Below are 22917 nucleotides of genomic sequence, written 5' to 3'. Positions count from 1 at the left end.
ACATCTGTATCTGTTACTCTGTTACCATTTATTTCTGTTGCTGTCATCCTATGATGAATGACAGCAATGGACATTAATAATGTTAGTAAGATAAACATAGCCTTAACTGTGTTATCAGAAACCCCATTGAAGAATACTACAGTCTCTAGCCCCAAATGGATGACAGAGTGGCATAGTTATTAGGGGTGCAGTTGCACCTACAACTGTCCCTGGTGTCTGAAAGTACCCCTACCTCATTAGGCAATAATATTATTAATGGTACATGGAAGGAGGGGTCTTGTTTGCCCCAGGAGCTTCAGATGTCTGGCTGATACCAAGGGGCAATAGATTGCACCTGTCTGATAACATTGCATCCATCTGAACCCAAAACAGCAAAGAGACTTTACTAGTAGTCTTCCTTTATAGCTGTGAGATTATATAGCTCATTTACTTATCTGTAGCCCAGAGCCTCTATCTTGTAATGTAATACAATTCTGAGTCACAGCTGTGCACGGGCTCTCCATTGTAGAACTTGAAATGCAAAACCTTTTATTACAAAATCCAAAATTCTTTGAAATCTAAAATTACATTTTCTTTAGAATCAAAACTGGAGTTATATTCAGCAAAGGTCACCTATGTCACTGGTACATGACATGAGTGAGGACAGTCCAGGCAGGTTCGGGTATAGAGTATACTGCACATGCTGACAATTAGAACATGGTCATATAGCTTCCAATTTAACCCTTTTGACTCTAAAATTAACCAGAGGGTTTGCAAATAATAGTGATGACTAAAATTTAAAGAACCTTTATTGCAGCATGCAGGTCAGAGGGTACAGAGTTAACAATGGCCTATGGCCATTTTACGTCAAGTGACACTTCAACAAGGACTCGGGAGGCTCTGTTGAAGCGTCACTCAACATGAAGTGACCGTAGGCCATTGTTTCCTCTGAACCCTCTGACCTGCATGCTACAATAAAATATCTTTCATGAAGAGTCGGTGATTGTCCTGTAATCTTTTAGTGTGGTGCTAAAGGGAATCTGTCAGATCCAAAATGCCTACCAAGCCAATAAGAGTGCTGCATATGGACCTATAATAGAAGCAGAAAAATATATTTGTGGCCACAATCTTGTAAGAAAAACCAGAAATAAAGACCCTTTTTTACAGATATGCAAATTAGCTTGCAAGTGCCTTGGCATTTACTTGCCTACAAGTAGTTGAGTGTGCTCTGGTTTTCCTCTGGATTCATGCCCCAATGCTGCCGTGATTGAAATATTCAGATCCTGTCTGTATCACAACTGTTTGTAAGCAAATCTGGCATATAAAGCTCCACCCCTAATTCACTTGCAGGATGATTTGCATATGCAAACAAAGATGATTACCTCTGCATTGCTTCATAGGATTGTGGCAACAGAGCACTATTGATAGGCATGATTGACCTCACAGACTCCCATTACAGACTGGTATGATTTATACAACTTAAGCTGAACACAACTGGCTATCTTAGAGTGTGCACTTCCTTGACTGGTTAATGACTCAAGACAGGAAGGCAATACTGGTCATATATTTTTATCTGACTGTGTGGAACTAAAATTTAAAGTGATTGTTTCAGGATGTCATTCACAGTTCGCATGCCCTATTACAATAAATTCCACTCTGGTAGACCTGGGCCTGGGCTGGGCTGGCCTGGACCTGGGCTGAACATGAGTAAAAAGGTTAGCAGAACATGTACAGTTACAGCTACAGCTAGAATACCTAGGAGCGCATATTACAGTTCTGCAGGCCGTATAGTGCCATGGTGTGGTACTTGTTAGGATTGGGTCCCGCAGGTTGGTATCATAGCGCACAGCGCTACCTGCGGGTCAGTCTAACCATCCAGCTTTCCCCCCTACTGAGCATGAGTGGTGAGGTCATGGCCACCGCCCCTATTGGGCGGGGACTTCCCTTTAAATAGTGTGAGCCGACGCCCACCGGGTGCTCACACTTCGACTAAAATCTCCTCGAAGTCCACGGAGTGAATGACTCTGAGGGGATAGGCTCCAGTACTCAGGCAGGTTTCAGACTAAGCCTCTGTGTGGGGTTCCTCTGCTTCTCCTGGGTGCTGTTAGGTAGGACCTGTAAACCCTAATGTTAGAGCTACACCAGGGCTAGGAGCGGTAGACGCTGTTCCAGCTTATAGATCTGCAGCAGGTATGGTCTCTGAGATAGCCTATGTGTACTGTCTGACTTCATGTATGGCTCCTAGCTGTGTGCGGGAGCATGGGTGTGTGATGTCTCCAAGCTGTGTGCAGGAGCATGCAAATTCCCCCGGTAACTTAAAGCTGTGTACAGGAGAATGTTCTAAACTTCTGTGGTGGCCCCTAGCTGTTGCACGGGTAAGTGTGTGTGTTTGCTGGCCTGGGGTGAGTGATAACCCTTGGCAGCCGTGTGTGTTTCACTTGTACTGGTGCACCTGGCCAGTGAGCTAAACTGGCAGGGTTTTAGTTGCACCTTGTTCACATGGAGTGTCACACAGTACCCACTGTTCACATTGAGTTCAGGCTGCGGTGTCTTTGCAGTAGTTCACATTAAGTACTACACTGCAGTGTCTTTGCAGTAGTTCACATTTCAGTTCAGACATACAGCCACCCACCATTGGGCCTGTGGACCTCGCTGTAGTGTTCTACAGCTAAGAGGTTCTGTAGTTTAAACAAAAAATTTATATATCTACACAGAACCGTAACAGTACTATATTCTCCATTGGAAGCCATATTGCAATCCTGCAGGCTGTATAGTGCCACGGTGTGGTGCTATATTCTCCATTGGAAGCCATCCGTACAATTTCATAAATTAAATGAAAACTGTATTATCTGGAGTACAGTATGGGCTCATATCAAGTTAGGCTGTGAATTATACATCAGTTCAGTATAATAACAGACCAGTATTACTACCTTGTGCATGAGCCATACTTGTCAAGACTTTGCAAGACTTTCTGTGAACCAAATTGCAACAATTGGGAGTTGCACGCTGATAGAATTGGGTGTGAGGGTGAAGTTTACAAATCCTTTGTGCTGTATGCTTATGGCTACTCATACAGAATATGAACTCTATAAGCTATTTTGCTGACCCTATAGTACATTCATAGACACTCAGTACTCACCATTGTCTATTGCTAGGATCAGGGAAGTGTATGTGCTGTTATGGACAAAGGAGGATTCCCGATCAAGTGGAGCTGTTGTGTTGACTGTTCCATTCACTGGGTTAATAGAGAGCCAGCCTGCATCATCCTTCAGCATGGAGAATCTGTAACAACAGACCAGACACATTTATACATCGCTACTGATGCAAGAAATTACTGTAACTGTGAGCATGAAGAATTCTGGAAAGGACTTCACCATAGAGTAATAGTCTATAAACAAAGCCAGAATCAGATGATAAGGTATACTACAATGGAAAGACCCAGGGCATCCATCAGGGCTGTACAGCAGGTATGACAGTCAGTGGCCCAGTCTAATGAATAGTCACCCAGCTCACCACCTCTCTCCCTTAGTGATTCACCAATACACAGTATGGACCTGCAAGGTTTTATAAATATCATATTATTCCCTGTTTCATATCCCAACAAGGTCTGTTTTGTGAGAACAGGGGAGACTATGATGTTTATGATGCATAGTGAGGCTGGATAAGACCACCGACAGAGACAGAGGATATGAGATGTGGAAAGAAACATTAACTAATTCCTCCACATTTGGTATCATAGCTCTGTCCTCACCTCACATTCCCACATGGCACTGAGCCCCATTTGTGGGTAGTAAAAGGAAAATGCAATCCTGCAAATGCACTGGCTTCTATAAAACTATACTGGATTATTATGTAGTAAAACAAGACACTAGAGGTAATGATTATAATATAAAACCACAAGCCATTCATCACAGGGCAGCGCAATATTACAAAGTAGTAACCTTATAACTGAATATATTATATGCAATGTTGGCAATCAGACTCCATAAATCTTCATGCACTGTACAAACCACAATTACCTAGACTAAGAAAAGGTTGCCATAAAGATAAAACAACTTTCATACTGCACTTCTGAAACTATTCATTGTCGGGTGTCACCGGTCATGATTAAAAAGATTTAACGTTCCATCTATCCAACTAACCAACCAACTGCGTAGATATGGTGTGCCCTGAAAAATTCACATTACTAATAATACTGGTGATTAATGTCCCTCCTGACAAAAATATGGCCAAGCTGGAGTTATGTTAAAAAGAAGGCTGCCAAATAAGAGCACCTTATGTTGCAATATGAAAAAAAGGATACTTTGGCTATGGGTGGAAGAGCACCTTCCATTAATGAACAACGTATGGTACACCAAACATTCGGCATACTATGTGGTGCACCAGACATTCGGCATACTATGTGGTGCACCAGACATTCGGAATACTATGTAGTACACCAGACATTCAGCATACTATGTGGTACACCAGACATTCAGCATACTATGTGGTGTACCAGACATTCAGCATACTATATGGTACACCAGACATTCGGAATACTATGTAGTACACCAGACATTCGGCATACTATATGGTACACCACACATTCGGCATACTGTGTAGTACACCAGACATTCGGCATACTATATGGTGCACCAAACATTCGGCATACTATGTGGTACACCAGACATTCGGCATACTATGTGGTGCACCAGACTTTCGTATTATCCTAACAGTTGCTATGTTATTTGGTTTAAACATTTGTTTCCTTAGATCAGGGGTCCTCAAACTGCGGTCCGAGGGCCACATGCGGCCCGCCAAGCACTTCTGTCTGGCCCCGCCGACAACGCCGGCAGGCGTGCATTTATAATGAAGCTCCTGGGGAGCTCGGGCCAGGCCATGGAGCGCACTTCACTTTACCTATTGGAGGGCACCGCTCCCGATGTCTGTACAACCTGCTCTGCCTCCGGCCCACTGTTTAAAAAGTTTGAGGACCCCTGCCTTAGATTATAGTTTTATAGTTTTCCAATCTAATTATGATTCACCATAAAGGGAGAATAGTACAAAGCAAAAAAATAGACATCTGACAGATCGTTTTATTGGTTAATCCGTTGGCTCCATTGCAATATGGAATTCCTTCCATCACTGATAGTCTTTTGAAATAGCAGCCCTGTATTGATAGTCCCAAAATACAACTTTTTCTTAAAACTTTAACAACCATGCAGATAAACCATCTGCACTGTACCTGTGAGTTCACCAACCTCATATGTGCCCTCTCTTTCGAGAGGCGCACCCCAATACACCAGTAGATTCTGGTATCCTCCATTAAGTATCCATTAATGGAGGATACCAGAAACTACCGGACTATCATGACCCTGCTTCAAACACTGGAGAGGGGGTTAAATTTGTCACTTAGTTTTATGTCACTTTACAGGAACGTGTGAACTGATAAGGACCTGTAAGTGTTTACATTGTCTCTACCAATTACTAACAACCCCCCCCCCTTCCTCCTGGAATTCTAACCCTATGTGCCGTTCTGTATATAAATATGCATCCTTCAGAAATGTTTTAAATTTACTTGAGAAAGGAGCCGAAGCGTTCCGAAACGTCGTAATTTGTCATCATTATGAGTTAGCCATTAAAAAGGTATCAACTACTGAAGACTATCAAGTTTTTTTATTTTTTTATATTTCCAACCCACTGGCTAACACGGTACAAGAACAAACATTTTCTTTATACCCAATACACCATTACAGTTTTACAGTTTCAGCTTGCAGTGGCCAAAGTGGATGGTCCTTATTATCGAGCATGCGACTAATCTGTTTACTAGTGAAAACTAGTAGAACTGCGGTTCTGGCTATTCCTCCTAGCAAGAAACATTCATGTACTGGACATGCTACATGTCTTAGAATGACATATGTATGTTTATGCACCCCTGATCAAAAACTACCTGAGGAAGAAGATGGCCTACAGGTCTTATCCATTTGCAACAGTGCTCAAACAGTGCTGGGGAAAGGTACATTTCATTGGGTTTTTTGTAATGAAATATCCATTTTTGCTAACCATAGGTGACTGATATTTTGCAAAGTACTTTTACCTGGTATATGATTGTTGTTGTAGGAATACCCTTTTAAGTGTCTGAAATTGATTTAGAGAAGTCTCTATCTAGTAAATATAGAATGATTGTATTTATATGGCTACAAAAAATAAGTTAAATGCTAATAAAGCATTTGTTGCCTGACATGTTAGTGAGTGATATGAAAAAGCTTAGTATAATGGGATAAAAGATGAGGATAATCAGCTTTGTAAGTGGTATTGGACTAGTTTATACAAGCTCTGAATGCTAGTGGCTAGGCTTCAGCCACAAGGTCAGAGAGAAAGCTTCAGACAACCAGGCACAAGACCAAAGGAATCATGGATTTACATTTTCGATAGGAGAAACTGCCAGGCACGTCCTTCTTGAAGCCATCGGACTTGGCCAATACGTTAGAAAAAGGAAGGGGGACAAAAGACAGCAAAGTGAAACATATTGAGAATATTCAATTCACATGCAATGGGGAGAATTGCCGCCAAATTATTGTTGAATTACAGACATTTGCCAATTTAATTAGTAATTTTCTGCAGATTGTGGGCAGCTTATTCAGAGAAATAATTATTTTCCCTTTTCTTTATTTTTCTACATTGAGAGACGAAAAATCAGTTCATGGTAAAAAAAAAAAAAAAAGAACTTTTACATGAGCTGAAACACAATCAGTACATAAAGTAGACTCTGGGTCAAGGCTATAGGAATGGAAGTAGAAGAGAGGCTTGGAATTTTTGTAATACATAATGAAAAGCCTATAAAAAGCTATCACTGCTCACATAATGTGACTTTATCAACCGAACTCAGTTCATTTTAGTTAAATTATTTTTGATCAAGGCAAGTAGATATTGTACAAATATGTCACCGACACTTGAAAAAGTCCACAGAGGAAAATATTGTGAGTTCTGATGATGTCATCCCAGAACTGTGCTTAAATTTTGCAGCCTGCATCACGATCTTGAAAGTCTTAAAAGCTTTATCATACATAGAAGAGAAGGGATTATATAGTTTTTCACCTATACAGAAGAGCTATGTTATTATTTCTTCTTTCTAGCTATTTCCATGGACTTTGAGTTAGTTCTTCTACTCTATATTTGTAACTGTGCAGTCTCTGGAGATCTCCACTGATTCACATTACCCATTAGAGAAAAGTGATTAGACTGTAGAGAAAATGACTCTCTTTTATTAATGCCACCCATAAAATTTCCATGGGCTACCTCTAGTTATCCTTTGTTCACAAAAAAGGGAAACAACAGGAATATGACAAATGGCAGGAAGCAGAACTTTGGAGCACAGGAGCAAAGCAGTTGAATGACATATTGCTATCATGATGTCATCATTGATACACAGGCATTGTCAGGATTCTCAATTCAGCTGCTAAACCTTTAATGTTACTGTGTCAACCTGAGAAGATTCTGTAGTTTCAAAAGTTCCCTGGGCTTATTTAATGAGCAGATGAGGAAGCGTATACAAGACCCCTCCCTCCTCGATCAGGTAGCCTGCTAATTTAATTCTCTAGTTTGGCTCAAGAACCGATTGTATATGTATTGGATTACTTCCTTCTGACCCTTGGTGTGTTTTCTGGTTATTTGTTTGCTTGCTGATTCTGCCATTGATGTACCTGTTTGGATATGACCCTTGACTTTCTATTGGATCTTCTTTTCTTCTTCTGATTCTGTCTCTGACAATTTCTCCTGGTTTTCACCCTTTGCCTGGACAATTATTCTGTTTCTGATATGTCTTGTAAGTTATTTGAGGATTCTGGTTTGCTTTCAATTAGTGGAGTGTTTATTTTTATACAGTTTCTGGTGATATACCAGCCTGATGAAGGGATCATTTTAGACCCGAAAGCTCTCAATATGTCATCATTTTTAATTAGCCATTAATAAAGGTATCAACTACTGAAAACTCTTCAAAGATTTTTTTATTTTTTTATATTTCATATCCTCTGGCTAACACGGTACAAAGATATTTTTCCTTATACAGTTCCTGGTCGTGATAATTCGGACACCCAAATTCAGCAAAGCCCAACTGGCCTTGCGGCTAGCACTGGCGATGGTGTTTGTCTCTATCTCATAGTGCTGTGCAGTTTTTAAATAACTTGTTCTTCTGCTCGCTGTTATCAGCCAGTTTCAGCTTTTGCTGAAATTAGCTTGTGCATGTCACCCATAACAGGCATCTTGTTACAAGTAAGGTTACCATTGACACACAGGCACCTTGTTATGAGTAATGTCATTAGAGACACTTTAGCTTCCTGTTATCAGTGATATTATCAGCATCACTTTGGCTTTGTTACTGGTGATGCTATCTCATAGTGCTGTGCTGTTTTTAAATAGCTTGTTCTTCTTCTCGCTGTTATCAGCCAGTTTCAGTTTTTGCTGAAATTAGCTCTTGCATGTCACCCATAACGGGCATCACTTTACAAGTAAGGTTACTATTGACACACAGGCACCTTTATTACGAGTAATGTCATTAGAGACACTTTAGCTTCCTGTTATCAGTGATATTATCAGCATCACTTTGGCTTTGTTACTGGTGATGTTATAAGTAGAGAAGATTCTTATGAATGGCAAATAGCCTGCAAAATGGCTGTCATCTTGGGAGCAACATGTTGTGTGAACATCTCTTGTCTGCAGTATTATGATGTGTTTTCCTTTTTTCACTGTTTTGGCAGGTGACATTCGACTGTTGATTCTTAGAAAGAAAATAATTATTCATTGTCTTTCTCTGTGACTTAAACACAGAGATTACCATTTATTTTGCAGCAAGTTTGTCTTCAAAGAATCCTAAAACAATGCTCAATTATTCGCTCAAATCCTGTCCTTGAGAGAAAAACCACACGGCTAATAAAATCATAACAATGGTAAACATCCCCCTGTCATGCTCCCCGCCATCACTGAGAAATGCAAAAAACACAGTCAAGTTTGCCAAAATCCCAGTCATTACATTGTCATTGTTTGTCAGTGTGACACGTTGGTTAATTCCACAAGAGAATGGCACTCATTTACCGTTTTACAATTCAATGTAGTTGCTCATCTATATCAATCCCCTATTAGAACAAGGCACTATGAATAATAGGTTATGTGCACTGAGTATTTTACTGAAATGTACAAAATAATTGAGAAATTATCACGTCTTTTCTTTGTAGTATTCTCTGTTCAAAATATTGCAGTAAACTAAAAATGTTAGAAGCTTAGAACAATGCTAAAAAGCTTTTATGTTTTCTATGGGCTCCAGAGGAAATGGTGGAAATATTAAACCGGCAACTATATTTAAAGGGGTTGTCCCATCTCAAGGATCTTTTCTATACTGGTAGCTTATCTAAATTGAAGCATTTTCCTAAATATATTGCTTTAGAAATTCAGCTTTGTTTGTCTGATATGTGAATTTATTCCTCCCATTGTTTACACCCCATTGCTATAACCACAGACCTGGGAGATAGGACAAGTGACATCACTCACTCAGTGCTGGCAGGACAATAAGTTCAGCTAATTGCAGTTTGCTGATAAAGCCCAGTCTATTATCTCTCTATGTAAACACACGGATAACATTGAGTCCATTCTTTACAAACATCTGCAGATTATCTGATCTGCTTAAGTGTTCTGTGTCCCGTTCAGCAGGGGGGAGAGAAATACAGGAATTGAGAAGCAGACACTGCAGGGAGCGTGCTGAAAGACTGAGATGGGAAACCCCTTTAATATGTCTCTCTGCAACATTGAGTACTATAGGGTTATCAACTCCCTCCAGGTCCTCAGCTGTGTCATGTGACAGACACTCTGATCCTTTGACTCAGCATCTTATGAGTAGACAGGAAGCTAGTGTATCTCTCCATTCCCATGAGACAAGTCAAGGCTGCCATAGGAGTGAAAGTAGAAACTGAGCTCTTATTCACACACAAGATGCAGTGTTAGTTCAAGAGTCTGAATGTTGGTCACATGATACAACTTAAAACAAGTAGATAATTTACAAACAGCCACTAGTAAGAAGACCTTCACTACAATTTACATCATATACTTTTTTAAGAGACCAGAGAATACATTTTTTGTGAGCGTGCTTTTTTATATTTGTCCTATAAGCAGGGTTGTAGTTATAAGGGGTGCAGAAGTGCTAGTTGCACCTAGACCCTGTTTCTTGGAGCCATAAGACCCCTCTACCATGTGAGGTAACATTAGCTTTATAAAAGGTACATGGTCAGAAGGTCCCGAAGCTTTCAGTGATGCACTTAGCTATAGGTATCAATAGTGCTACCCCTAAACAGGTAAAATTGATCCCTTTTCAGAATTATTTCTTTTTCTGCCTATAGTATTTGTATGTGGTACAGACAGCTTTATGTACATTTACATAAATATAGCTTAATTTGCATTTATGATCTGTTAGAAGCTATAAAAGCTATAATTCCATATTTCTATTAAATCTTATTGACTAAATAACAGTAAAACATTGTGTTTATAACCGTGACCCGAATTATACTTTTCTTGTAAAAATTTTATATTATCTGCATTATATGCTTTTCTTCTGGCAAAGATTGTAATATAAACTACAGTAAATCCCAAGAAGTGGCCCTTTCTATTATTTCCTGTTTTATAAGTCTCTAGAGATATTTATTGCCATATAAACAACTCTGTCATTGGTGTCTTCACGCCCATTTTTAGCATCAATATGCGGTTCCCAGATTTACCCCGGTTACATTTTGTTAATAGCTATTTAAAGCAATGCCTGGTAACAATGGAAATTGTACAATAAATCATAAGATACAGTTTCAGTACCTGATGACCCCTCTATTAATCTTTCTGGTGTGGTTCCTCTGCTTCCCAGTCCCCACTTCATTATTGTAAAATAGCCACCAGCTTCCCGGGCTACTCTATGCACAGTGTGATTCGGTAGTCTGATTCACATCTCCTGGCTCTCAGCTGGTCTATCCAAAATCATAAAACGGTCCGAAATATTTTCATTTTGCATAAATGGAGGAATGAGAATTGAGGGAATTGCACCAAAAAGATTAACCCAACAAGTGTTATAACTGCATTATGCATTCATGGTGAAATTATAATTATGATCTGGAGTGTCACTTTAAGGGCATTAAAAGTGTTGGCTATTACCCCGATCCACCCCCAAGGTCTCCTTATTTTGTATTGCTTTCTGACTATTTTTATATAAATTTTTTATGTGCCATGACATGTTCTCATTTTGTCTCAACATGGTAGTTTTGGCTACTTTAGTGCATGGAATCTTGTTCTATACCTTTTGCATTCTACTCTACCCAAAAAATATTCACTCACTGGCAACAACTTTTAAAATGGTAGATGTCCGAGGTGAGTTCTATGCTTGAAGTTGTAATGGACAAGGCAAACCAGAGGACATTAATCTGAAGGCCTACCCTCCTCCTCTACAGAAAATTTGCAAGTCACTAGACTCTAGTGGCTAGTGACTGGCTTCAAAGTCAGCTCACTGCCTGGTGATGTGTGGGCCCTTATCAGTGACAGCATCCAGGGGCGTAACTAAAGGCTCACTTCCTTTGGTGCAAAGTACAGAGTTGACCTGGATTTTGTTTCATTAGTAACTTGCTGCCTAGTCCTTGCCTCAGACTATTTCTTTCCCATCCTCTCTAAGTCCTCTCAGTAGCCTGTTGACCTTGCCTTGATCTAGGGCCCTCTTAGTTCTGTGAGCCAGAAGTACCTGTTCACACCGCACCAGGTCTCAGGCAGCAGCAAGATTGTTGGTGTTTTGGGAGAATGTTGACAAGGTAGGACTAGAAGTAAAGATACTAGTCTGTCTGCTTCTTTTTCTAGAAGTCATCTCAATGTCTATAGAATAATAAACTGAAGACTTTATAAAATAATGTACCCAAATATCTATATAGAGGCAAAAACTGGCTGACATGCTGTATCAGGCACTGAAGGGGGTGATGGGGTGAAGAGCTAACATTTGCTCAGGGGCCTTGAGGCTGGCTACCCATCTTGTGACCATTCTCCAATCTTCAGATATATTTCCTATCTGAAGGGACTGGTTAAACAAATCAGTAAAAGGGATAGAAACATCAGATCAAACCTCTATAAGGACTCCGACATGTGAACTCTGACATCTCCACCTGCAGTTGTCATCTCCAACTTGTTGCTGCAAGTCTGAGCAAGATCACAGTCAGTATGAATCACATCTTGAAAGGTGGAGCAAGAAGCCGATTGCTCATATAGACAGAGTTAACATTGGAACATGGTCATATAGGTTGCCACCAGCCTGGGATACATATCCATTTCCCTACCAGTCTCCTTGATTAATTCCTTGAATTACATTTTGTCCATGCCCTTAAGACTCAAATACAGTACAACAAGTTGCAGCTGTTGGTGCAAGGAGCCTTGCTAAGCACTGCTTCACATCTTCTGTATGATACATGTGGCATCACACTGCCTGTATTCTGTCTTAGGATCTCAGCCAAGTGGCAATGTTGTGAGCTATGCATCCTATGCTGGACTGGAATCGAGTTCTTTTTTTATTTATACATTTTGGGGTATATATTTATTCAGGAGGTATAGTGAGGGGAATTGGGGGTACAGTATAGACAGTGCAGCATTTTTCGTTCTGACATTGATTCTGGTAATGTATTTTTGTTATGAGCTTTACTCTAGTGTGATTATGATACTGCCTTTCTCATTTTTCTGTGAGGCACATCAAAAAATAGGGCACCATCTTACCTAAGGCTCCGCACCCCTGGCAGATTTTCATAGCACCAGGGTTGAGAATGGCTGTGCTAGGGAGTATCATCTATATTGCGTTGTGATATTTAACACTCCAGACAGCCTCTAGCAGAAGAATACAGCCCAAAGTTCATCCAGAGACAGCCCTGCGAAAGGGAGTTCAGTTGTTAAGAGTTTGGACTTTGTGCCAGAGGAGCAGTGGTGCTCCATAACAGGATGAGTTGACTCAACACCTTATATAAAGGTAACCAATTCCCTGTCGGGACTACCCGGCACTACAGTCAGACCGGCTCAGAGTAAAGAGGTCCCCTCTCTAAGTGAAAGCACCCTGGGGGGGAAACCACTACTACCACCATCAGGCAGTGCTGCAGGACCCCCCTCAGTGGTGTCCGGCCCAGGAGTGGAGCTGGGGAGCGTGGCTGAATGTGCTTAGCCTAGCTGGTGGCAGGTCATCCACCACTACTACTCCCACCCTCCAGTTCCTTTCAGCAGTAAGGTTTTGGCAGAAAGAGTCTGAGAAACCCTGCTGTGATGGATCATTCTGATCCACGTCATAAAACAACCTCATGGTCAGTGATAAAATGTTCCAGTGCATGAGGATTTTATGTTAATAAGCAGATAGGCTAAGCCTAGGCCAGGTGGTATTTGGCAAGACTGGTAAACACTGATAGTGCACCTTTGTAGCAAAAGGAACGACCTATGTATCATTGCTAATACTTTAACTCTTAACAGGTAAGTGGCATGCAGAGGAAGGGAGTGCAGGGGGAGGAGCACACCAAGAAAGCAGCAACAGGATCCTTATAGGCTGAGGATAATGTAAGTGCTGATTATTAATATCTATTTCTTTACAGTTCACATGTCAGGAATGAATACAGAAATACTCATTTTTATGGTTTTAATTGATAGCACAAGAAAGGTATTCTCATATCCTATGAGTAGATCTATACACAATGCTTGCAGATAACATATTCAGCTGACTGGCTTGATTAAAAGCATTTGTTCCTGTGCCGATCCAAGCAAAACTAGACAAAAGAAACAGTACAAAACACAACGTTCAGCCATTTTAACTTAATGCAAGTAAAAAGATTGAGTGTTTTCTTGCAAAATAAAGTAGAAATGTGTCGGCTCAAGACGTGAGACAATGTGTGAGAAAATAACTGGTTCTTCTTATCAGCTAAGACCAAAGGCAGATCACTGCTGATAACAGCTATTATTTGCAGCCTGGCTGAAATGGAAACACTAGATTGGAAATCATTTTCAATTGTAAAAAAGACGTCAGGCTGTATTGTTTCGGAAGTTATAGTCTATGGTTTATTAACAGGTATGGATGTCTTGGAGTGTTATCTGGGAAGCTATAAATTTCCATTTCTAACCCTCCTAAAAAAAATCTCACTTTTACTTAGAGGAAAGGTGCCCACCCCTCAAAGTTATACTTATCCGGGGTCCCATTTGTAATCCAGAAACTCATGGGGTATTCTTAATCATGGCTGCATATACAGATCCTTGGCAGTGGTGGTCATGATCCACCAGGATACTTGTAGAGGAAAGATTTCTTCTGAGGTGTGTAGGGAGGACGGCTTAAGTCCAGGTAGTTACTTTTTCAGTTTTTGCAAGACTGACTTTAACCTATTTTTACACACTGCAGGTATGTTGTACTACAGTTTGGCTTGACTATTGTAATTTATTTAAAAGGTGTTTAATGAAGTTAAAAGGGGATCACCCATCCTGGCCATACATGGACAAGATGGAAATACAATGCTCCAGAAATTAGGAATTAAGACTGGCCATCAACTAAAGTTTAGCTGGACTGAGCTGCCATACCAATTGCAACCACTATAGCAATGTATGGTGTTGTGTTGGTATGTAGAGAAGAGGCTACAAATGCTCAGAGGAGTAATGGATGTCTTAAGGACACATAGTCAATTATTAAGCCATACCCCCCCCCCATAAAGGGGTATTCCCAGGAGATCAAGTTACCACCAATCCATAGTTTGAGAGTAAGTTGGTGAGCAGTCTCTACCAATGGAAAGTCTGAGTTGGTCCACACTAGCAGTCACGACTTTTGGCCAGCACTCAGCATTGTAACAAGGCTGTTTATGCAGTTCTGCTCATGACTTTTATATAAAAGTCAATCTAAAGAACCCATTAACCCTTTCATTCTTCTATACTATATCAGTCATAAAATATTACTTTTCTTGGAACAGAATACTCAGTTCTACTTCCATGACAGAATATCCTAGTTGTACAGATCACCAAGGTAGAGTATCTTCAATAGGATAGAAATAAATAGGGACTAGAAAACATGAATTACATTTGCCAGTAGGATCAATAGAAATTCAGAATGATGGCGGGTTGTACATCCAAAAATCAGGATGAAAGCAGCAGGAAAGCACTTACCAAAGCAGCTGCAAGTAGATACATTCAGCTGTTGTCGCTTGTACTCTTTACAGGGGAAAAATAAGGTAGCCATAGTTCCCTGTACAAGGTGACCATTAAGGAATACTGTAAGGACAGAAAAGGGCTAGCCAGGAGAAAGGCCAGGAAATGAATACTAAAATCTGATAACCTTCAATAATCACTGTTAGAAATGAATAGCATGAGCAGATCAGACAGGATGTACAAGGTACAGCTGTGAAGGTATGAGATTAATGTACTGAAGGACAGCACTGGAATAGATGAACACGCGGCCAGACAAGCAGACTACAGTAATAGCATCATTTCTCTACTTCCTAAAAGCGAATATCCACCTTTTAACATCATGTTGGTTTTATGTGTACAATTCTGTGAAGATAAATTTCTTAACATAGCTTTATGGGGCTCGAAGCTCAGTTTTTCTGATACTGAGCTCCAAATCTCCTGCATTCACATAGACATAAAATTCTGGTTGCAGTCACCACTAGTGGGAGCTTAGGTGTTAAATGCACAGTACAGTGTATGATACAGGAGTATGCAGTAAGTTCCTAAGCTCCCATAGACTATAGTAATAATTATTTTCATTCTTGGCATGATTTTGTTTCTAATTGTATCCTTTTTGTCCAAAAGTATCTATTTAGTAGGTGAAAACTGGTTGGGAATGTGCACTTGACGCCTAAGAGAGAACAACAAGGTGCCTTTGCCTGGGTGTTTAAGTCAGTGTAACCTCTATTTACTGTTGCTACAACTATATATTCCTTTCTAGTTACAGGGGTTGTTCATTTTGCATAATCCATATCAGCTATTACATGGTCACTGCCTTTTCAAACAACTTGGTAGAGTATGTGATTCTGGACTGAAATGTAACACACTTCAATTAAAAATGTGGCACATATTTCAACTTTTCATGAAAATTCTGGTACCCTGCAAGTGTGGGGAAACCTGGCAGTAAGTTTTCAATTTTCCTGCAGTGCCCCCACAGGGAGAAACAGGTATTACACGCTGTCCATTCAAAGAAGTAAGGACTGATTTTCTACCCTGTTTCAGATAAATAAAAGCAAATATATAAATTGTAGTAATAGTAATAGAAAATATTATCAGGCTAAGTCTATATCAGTAGCACCAGTTCACAAATAAATGATAACATTCAATGTCTCTGTGGTCTCTTAAACGAATATAAATGAGTCCGTGCCAGCTATGGAATCTGGAAGGTTGAAGATGTCTTCAAAGGGAGAAAAAAAAAAAAAACGACTAAGCCGCTAAGTTAATGAAGTTGAAATCAGGTTATAGCCCTAAGGCAGGCAGGATGTGTGATCGGCAATGTCCCTATAATGATGACAGGCTGAAATGGTTGCTTTGCTCTCAATTGACTATGATATGCCTATTCACAGGTATGTAACATTACCAGATACAGAGGCCCTCTAAAAGCTCTAACAATTCAGATCTTATTGGGCTCTCTGCACCATGGGAAATTATTTCTTCATGCATCATGTCTCAATACCCAGTGATATGACCATATAATGGCATGAAGACCCTTCCCATTAGCTCTGCATTTGCAGTAAATGAAAAAAAAAAAAAAGTTTTTCTGTGTTTAATGGTATATTACTATATAATGAAATTCTCTTCCTCAGCAGAAGACAGAGAGAATATATATATATTAGCCTGCACTAATCTGAATTTTTTTTTTTATATTAAGGCTAAGACCCCTTGTAGCAAGCTGCAGCAAACAAGCGCTGCGGAAAAAAAAACATGGCAGCAATACATCACAGTTTTTCACAGAAAGTCCACAGAGGCTTCTGTTATACCTATGGCATTTCCATAGGTATAATTGACATGCTGCGATTTCCAAAATTCTAATGGCTTTGGAAACCACAGTTTGTCCACTGCATGTATTCTTCCAGAAACTGTGAGTGGGATATGCTAGAATCACATCCACCTTGCAGTGACTGTAAAACACTGCCTTTTTTTTCTGCTCACCAATACATGGTGTGATAGAGGGTTAATCTAAACAAATTGTTGCTTCTTAAGTGTTTTTTTTTGTTGTTGTTCATATATACAGTAATGCAGCCTGACCAAATGAAAATAAATAAATAAATACATGTTATTAGAGTATTTTTTCTTGTTATTCACCCAATATGCAGTCTAACAGCATACGCTAATCTAAAAAAAAAAAAAAAAAAAGTCATTTAAGGCTGACCTTTCTTCAAGTATTTGTTGAAGCAGTGTCAAGTAAAAAAAATTGGAAAAAACAAGGCAAGGGACAGACAAAAAGAGGTGGACTAGGAAACACACAACACATGTGCAAGCACTAACAATAAGAATGTGGGTGGAACAGGAACACTAGATCTGGTTTTGGTGGCACTGCCAGTAGCACAGGATTGTTGTACACCTTCAGAATGAAGATGAAGTTTTTGATTAGCTCACTCATAGAGCAGTCTTTCTTCTCTTTTTGATGAGCTGGATGAGAACAGTCAGCATTATGTGCAAGCAGAGGAGGAAGACAAGACTTTTAGTGGTGGAGGTAGCGACAGGGGGGTTGTACTATTACAGGTAGTTGCACTAGTAGGAGAGCTAGGGGGAAATCTGGAGATTGAAATTATGAGGGTGTGTAGGAATCCCATGACCATGATGGATCAGAAAAAAGTGGAGAAGACTATGATATTGCCGATGATAATTCTTTTGCGGTTAGGACCTGGCAACTTGGTCAGGATGACAAGGTGACATTAGATTAAGAGGGTGGTGGCAGTGGTGATAGCAAGAATTCCAGCCATTGCAAAGGCCCATCATCCAGAAAGCCTGCCTGGGGCACACTTAGAGAAAGCTCATGGGGTGGGGGTGATGGCATTGGTGGTGGTAGTGACAGACATGTTTCCAATGTTGCTGGTGTTGGAGGCAGCAAAATCAATAATTAGAGATGAGCGAACACTAAAATGTCTGAGGTTCGAAATCTGATTCGAACAGCCGAACACTGTTCAACTGTTCGAACGGATTTCGAACCCCATTATAGTCTATGGGGGGAAATGCTCGTTTCAGGGGTACGCAAAATTTGATAACATTATACTTACCAAGTCCACGAGTGACGGTCGGGCTGGATTCTCCTTGAAGTCTTCTCCTGGCGCAGCGTCCCCGCATCTTCTTCCAGCTGGAATTCACTCTGCCTAGGCATCGGGGCCCGGCCCAACACCTGAGCAGAGCCGACTGCGCATGCGAGGGCATGCGCAGTCGGCTCTGCCTAGGCCGGATGCCTAGGCAGAGTGAATTCCAGCTGGAAGACGCCGCAGGGACGCTGCACGGAGAAGACTTCTAAAGGTAGGAGAAGAACCAGCGTTGATTGGCAGAATGTATAGCATTCTGCCAATCAACGCTGGTTCTGCATCGAACCTTAAACTTCGAACAGCTAGTAGTGTTCGATCGAGTACGAGTATTTCGAGTACTGTAGTATTCGATCGAACACCTACTCGATCGAACACTACTCGCTCATCTCTGTCAATAATCTCCAATGTGAGAAATGTTTTTAGTACAATGCCAAACAATAAATTAATGGCAAGGTGCAAGATCTACAAGCAGAAAATTGGCCTTGGCCGTGAAGGAACAAATGTAGGAATGATATCTCTGGCTGTTCTATTCTAAACGCAAGTTCATAGATGGAATGTTGTGGAATTTAGAAAAGGTGCAAGGAGAGTCACAAACTATATGTGTTATGGTGTGGAGGATGCAGTAGTAACAGCTTGTTACCAAAAACATTTTTGATGCCTTCTATAGTAAAATGTCAATAATACTTATGTAACAGAAAATAAAGCTTGTTTTCCTCACCACTTCCCCAGGGGCGTAGCTAAAGGCTTATGTGCCCTGGAGCAAGTGTTCAGCTTCAACAGCTGGGTGAGCAGTCATTTCTTGCATGTCAACATGTAGCGGCAGAGGATAAACAAGAAGACCAATGTTGCTTTCATTTTTTAATCCAAAAAAATCCTATATCTCTCTGAGCAACCCTTTTAATCTAATAGGGAACTGTATGCATCTAGGTGAGCTAAGCTCCCCCTAGTGATGGCTGCAGGTTGCTGTAAGTATCATGGCCAATGATATTGTGCTGGGCTCTTTCCCACCGTGAACCCAGGGCAGTTACATGACTGGCACTAGCAATATCAAAAGCATTTCAGCTATTTTTAAAATCTCATTCCTAATGTAGTTTTGCTATTTTCCGTGCTGTAAATAGATTCCATCTAAGAAAAGTATTTTATATATGAACTTGGTTACTTTCTTTTTTCTACCTTGTCTACTGTTCATATTCTTTATCTGTTTCTATCTTGCTACCACCAGGGTTTCTCTACAAAATTGCACTTTTGTCTTCTTTGACAACAACAGCAAGAGAGCAGATTGCTAAAATGATACAACAAACCTTTAGTTAGCACCCCCAGCAAGAGAGCTGACACAGCTCACAGCACGCATGCCCCGCTGCATGCTGGGAGCCCCCAACACTCCAGCAGGATGTCAGACTACTTTAAAGTTTGTGTTGTGGTAGAATTTCTACAGTCGGCGTGAATGAAGCCAGCTCTCGAATTGACAAAACATGTTATTCCGCATGTTAGCAAGTTGAAAATGCAATGCTACACAGTAATACAAATGCGTTGTAAGCAGAGGCGACACTCATACACTAGACAATTAGCCTAGCATAAAATGTAATGGGAAATGGAGTCTGATTTACCTGCACTGTGTTCATTTTGATCACAAAAGTGGCTTCTTATGAACATGACAGATGCAATGCTGAATATATTACTCCTTGACACATATTGAAGCTTTGTATTCAGGGCATGGCGGAGACTCTTGTTTTCTGATTTACAATTTACATGTTGTTCAAATCAGTCAAAAACGTATAAATTAAAAGTGAGAGGATGCAAGAAGATTTATCTCTCCAGCTACAGGGGAAAAAAATTGTTGTTTTTCTATTTGTGACATTGGTCCTTTAGCCCCTTTAATTTTTGAGTTTCTTAATATTCTCACCAGGATCGAGCATTAAAGGGAATGTCTGTAGCACGATATGTTATGAAAATTCTGCTGCTTTCTTTTATACTTTGTGGTTCACTTTTTAAACATTTTAAAGTAGACTTTTCAGTTCTTCCATTAACTCCAACTTTTTGCATTATTTAAAGGGAGTCTGTCATTAGAACAGTCCCTGTTAAACTATAAGCACAGTTCAGGTGGGTTCAGGTCAAGAACACTTTTTTTCTACTTCCCGATCGGTGCCTCCGTGGTTGAGATATTACTTTTTTCTGATATGCTATGCTAATAATATTATATGCTAATGAGCTGTTTGGTGTCACTCTTGCTCCCATGGCAACACTATAGTTGAAAGATCCAGGCAGTTTACATGTCAATCATAACAGAGAGGTAGGGAGGGATGGCATAGTTCTTTGGTGCCATGTGAGCAAAGGTGATGTGCTTGTTGCACCAAAGATCTCATTATCATATCAGGAATAAAAAGGGCACATATTAGGAAGCAGAAGCAAACATTTTCTTCATGGAGTCCCAGCCATTGGCTGTTCTTATAGTTTAATAGTGATGGTTCTTCATTAAACTGCTAAGGAATAGTGTTAAGCGAATAGTATTCATCGAATACGTCGCTCCCATAGGAATGCATGTTAGTGGCCGTCAAATATTCACTGCGCTTAACCCAGCGCCGCACCTCCCATAAGGCGACCTGAAGCGACCGCGGTGCTATGCCGGGGGGGGGGGGGGGGGGGGGCAGGCGGCATTTTTGCTGAACTAAGCCAGTCCAGGACAAGCTGTCCTGGACTGGCTTAGCGCCACCATCTCGGCAGCCCGGCACGGGAAGCGAGCGGTGGGTTGCGGAGGCCCTGTGGACGCAGCGCTGCTCCACCGGCCTCCCCTCATGCTCAGGCAGAGAGCAGGTTCTCTCCCTGCCTGCTCTCTGCCTGCTAATGCCGCCCCGCCCCCCTTCGCTCCGGCTTTCTGTCGTCTGCTTCAGACGGCATAAAAGCTAGGTTCACCCCTGGCTTAACCCCTTGGTGTTCGGCCGCTTCCACGCATTCCTATGGGTGCAAGATATTTGACGAATAGTTTCGAATACTATTTGCTCAACACTACTGAGGAACTGAATTATAAAGTACCGTATAATACAAAGTAGCAACTGTTTTTATTTTTTTTTCTCTATCCCACTCTATTCCTGAGTAATCATTTCTGTTAGTTTTAGTACCCATTACACTGGTTTACTGTCAGATGGGTGGGTACAGGTTATCTGCTCCAGCCTGGGACTTCCCACACACCAGAAACTTACATAAATGATTGCTTGGGGGAAAAACAGTTGGATCTAGGTTCACACTGGTGTTCAGGTGTCTGCTTTTCGGGTTCTGTAACAGCAGAATAGTGACTGCAGCTCTAGACGTGACTGGAGTATAAGACACAATGTAACAGAAGAATAGTGACTGCAGCTCTAGAGGTGACTGGAGTATAAGACATGATGTACAGCAGAATAGGGACTGCAGCTCTGGATGTGACTGGAGTATAAGTGATGATGTAAAAGCAGAATAGTGACTGCAGTCATTATTCGGCCTTCTAGTTTTGCATACTCAAATCATACTCAAATCATACTCATCAGTTAATTTTATTGGAAATTTACAGTCAATTGAGTCTAACTTAGCTATATCTCTGGAAAAATTGACAAGTCAGCTTGGGCCACATTGCTTACCATTCCAGAAGCCAAATTTTCCTAATTTGAGAGTTTCCCCTTTCGGCATAGTACCTAAAAAGAACACGGGAAAATTCAGAGGAATTCACCATCTTCCATTTCCTCTGGGTAAATTGATCCAGTTACTTGTCTTTTCTTCCTATGGATTTTAATCGATTCCATATGCTTGGTCTTAAATTGGCCAAGTGATAAGTTGACTCGTTTAAAACATGACTTAGATGTTTGCTTGTCAGCTTGGAAGGTTCCTATGTCATGTTTGCTATCTCTGTTAGGAAAGCATAGCATTTGCGTGGCAAATTTTTCTGATAGGTAGGTTTTTTTTGTTTTGTTTGTTTTTATCAATGAATGTCCTTAGCAACAACTGGAGAAAAGCAGCCCCAACACTTTGCTAGAATTACCAAAGTGCTGTGGAGGTTCTTCTTATTGGATTATGAAGGTGTATCATGCTTCCCGGAACCTGAGTTAGGCAATCAAGACCTTCAGTTATTCAATGATGCTGCAGGCTCAGTTATGAGGCCATCTTTGTCAGACACTGGTCTGCTCAGCGATGGTCCAAATCTTGCCACAGTTGACTTCAAGCACTTGTTGGGTTTAGCTTTTAGTATTAAACTTTCTAGCCTTCCTGGCATTACAAAGGAGTTCCCTTTCCAGCTAGTAGTTGAGGGCTGGAAAAAAATCCCATAGTATCATCAATACTCGTCGCCCCATCTCTTTCCTTTGTTTACATCATGACCTTGTCACTAGACGTTCCTATATTGGTTTTTGAAGCAATATTGTTACAATGCTCCATTGTGCTTGCCTTTTTTGTGCATTTCCATTCACAGCATAGCCCATTTGAGATGTGGTCATTTTGTCTGATGCTTTGGTGCGTAAGTCCAAACTTATTAGATTGCATTTATGGGCACGGCCATTAGTTGTCAGTGTCTCGTTTGTCAGGACCCTTTACATTTTGGATTTCTGGATGCTGAGCTTCAATGGCGTGGGGTCGGCGGTTTGAGTTGGCTCCAAGCGCAACTAGCCTGCAGCCAGTAAAGTCTCCCAGGCCCTTATGGGGCTGGTGATTCATTCTG

At 40.8% G+C, this 22917-nt stretch overlaps 1 protein-coding gene across 1 annotated transcript in view; it reads right to left on the bottom strand.

The window, feature by feature from the left end:
• The window catches only part of LOC142213643 (cadherin-13-like), a 157677-nt gene that overhangs the window by 37494 nt on the left and 97266 nt on the right, over window positions 1-22917 (bottom strand). Inside the window, exon 5 of the mRNA XM_075282044.1 lies at window positions 3119-3261. Within this exon, the coding sequence (XP_075138145.1) occupies window positions 3119-3261 (143 nt within the window). The remainder of the gene's footprint in view (window positions 1-3118; window positions 3262-22917) is intronic.

Source organism: Leptodactylus fuscus, chromosome 7, assembly GCF_031893055.1.
Source record: "Leptodactylus fuscus isolate aLepFus1 chromosome 7, aLepFus1.hap2, whole genome shotgun sequence".
NCBI lineage: Eukaryota > Metazoa > Chordata > Amphibia > Anura > Leptodactylidae > Leptodactylus > Leptodactylus fuscus.
Note: the sequence above shows the minus strand (reverse complement) of the source record. Positions and strands in the feature narration are given on the sequence as shown.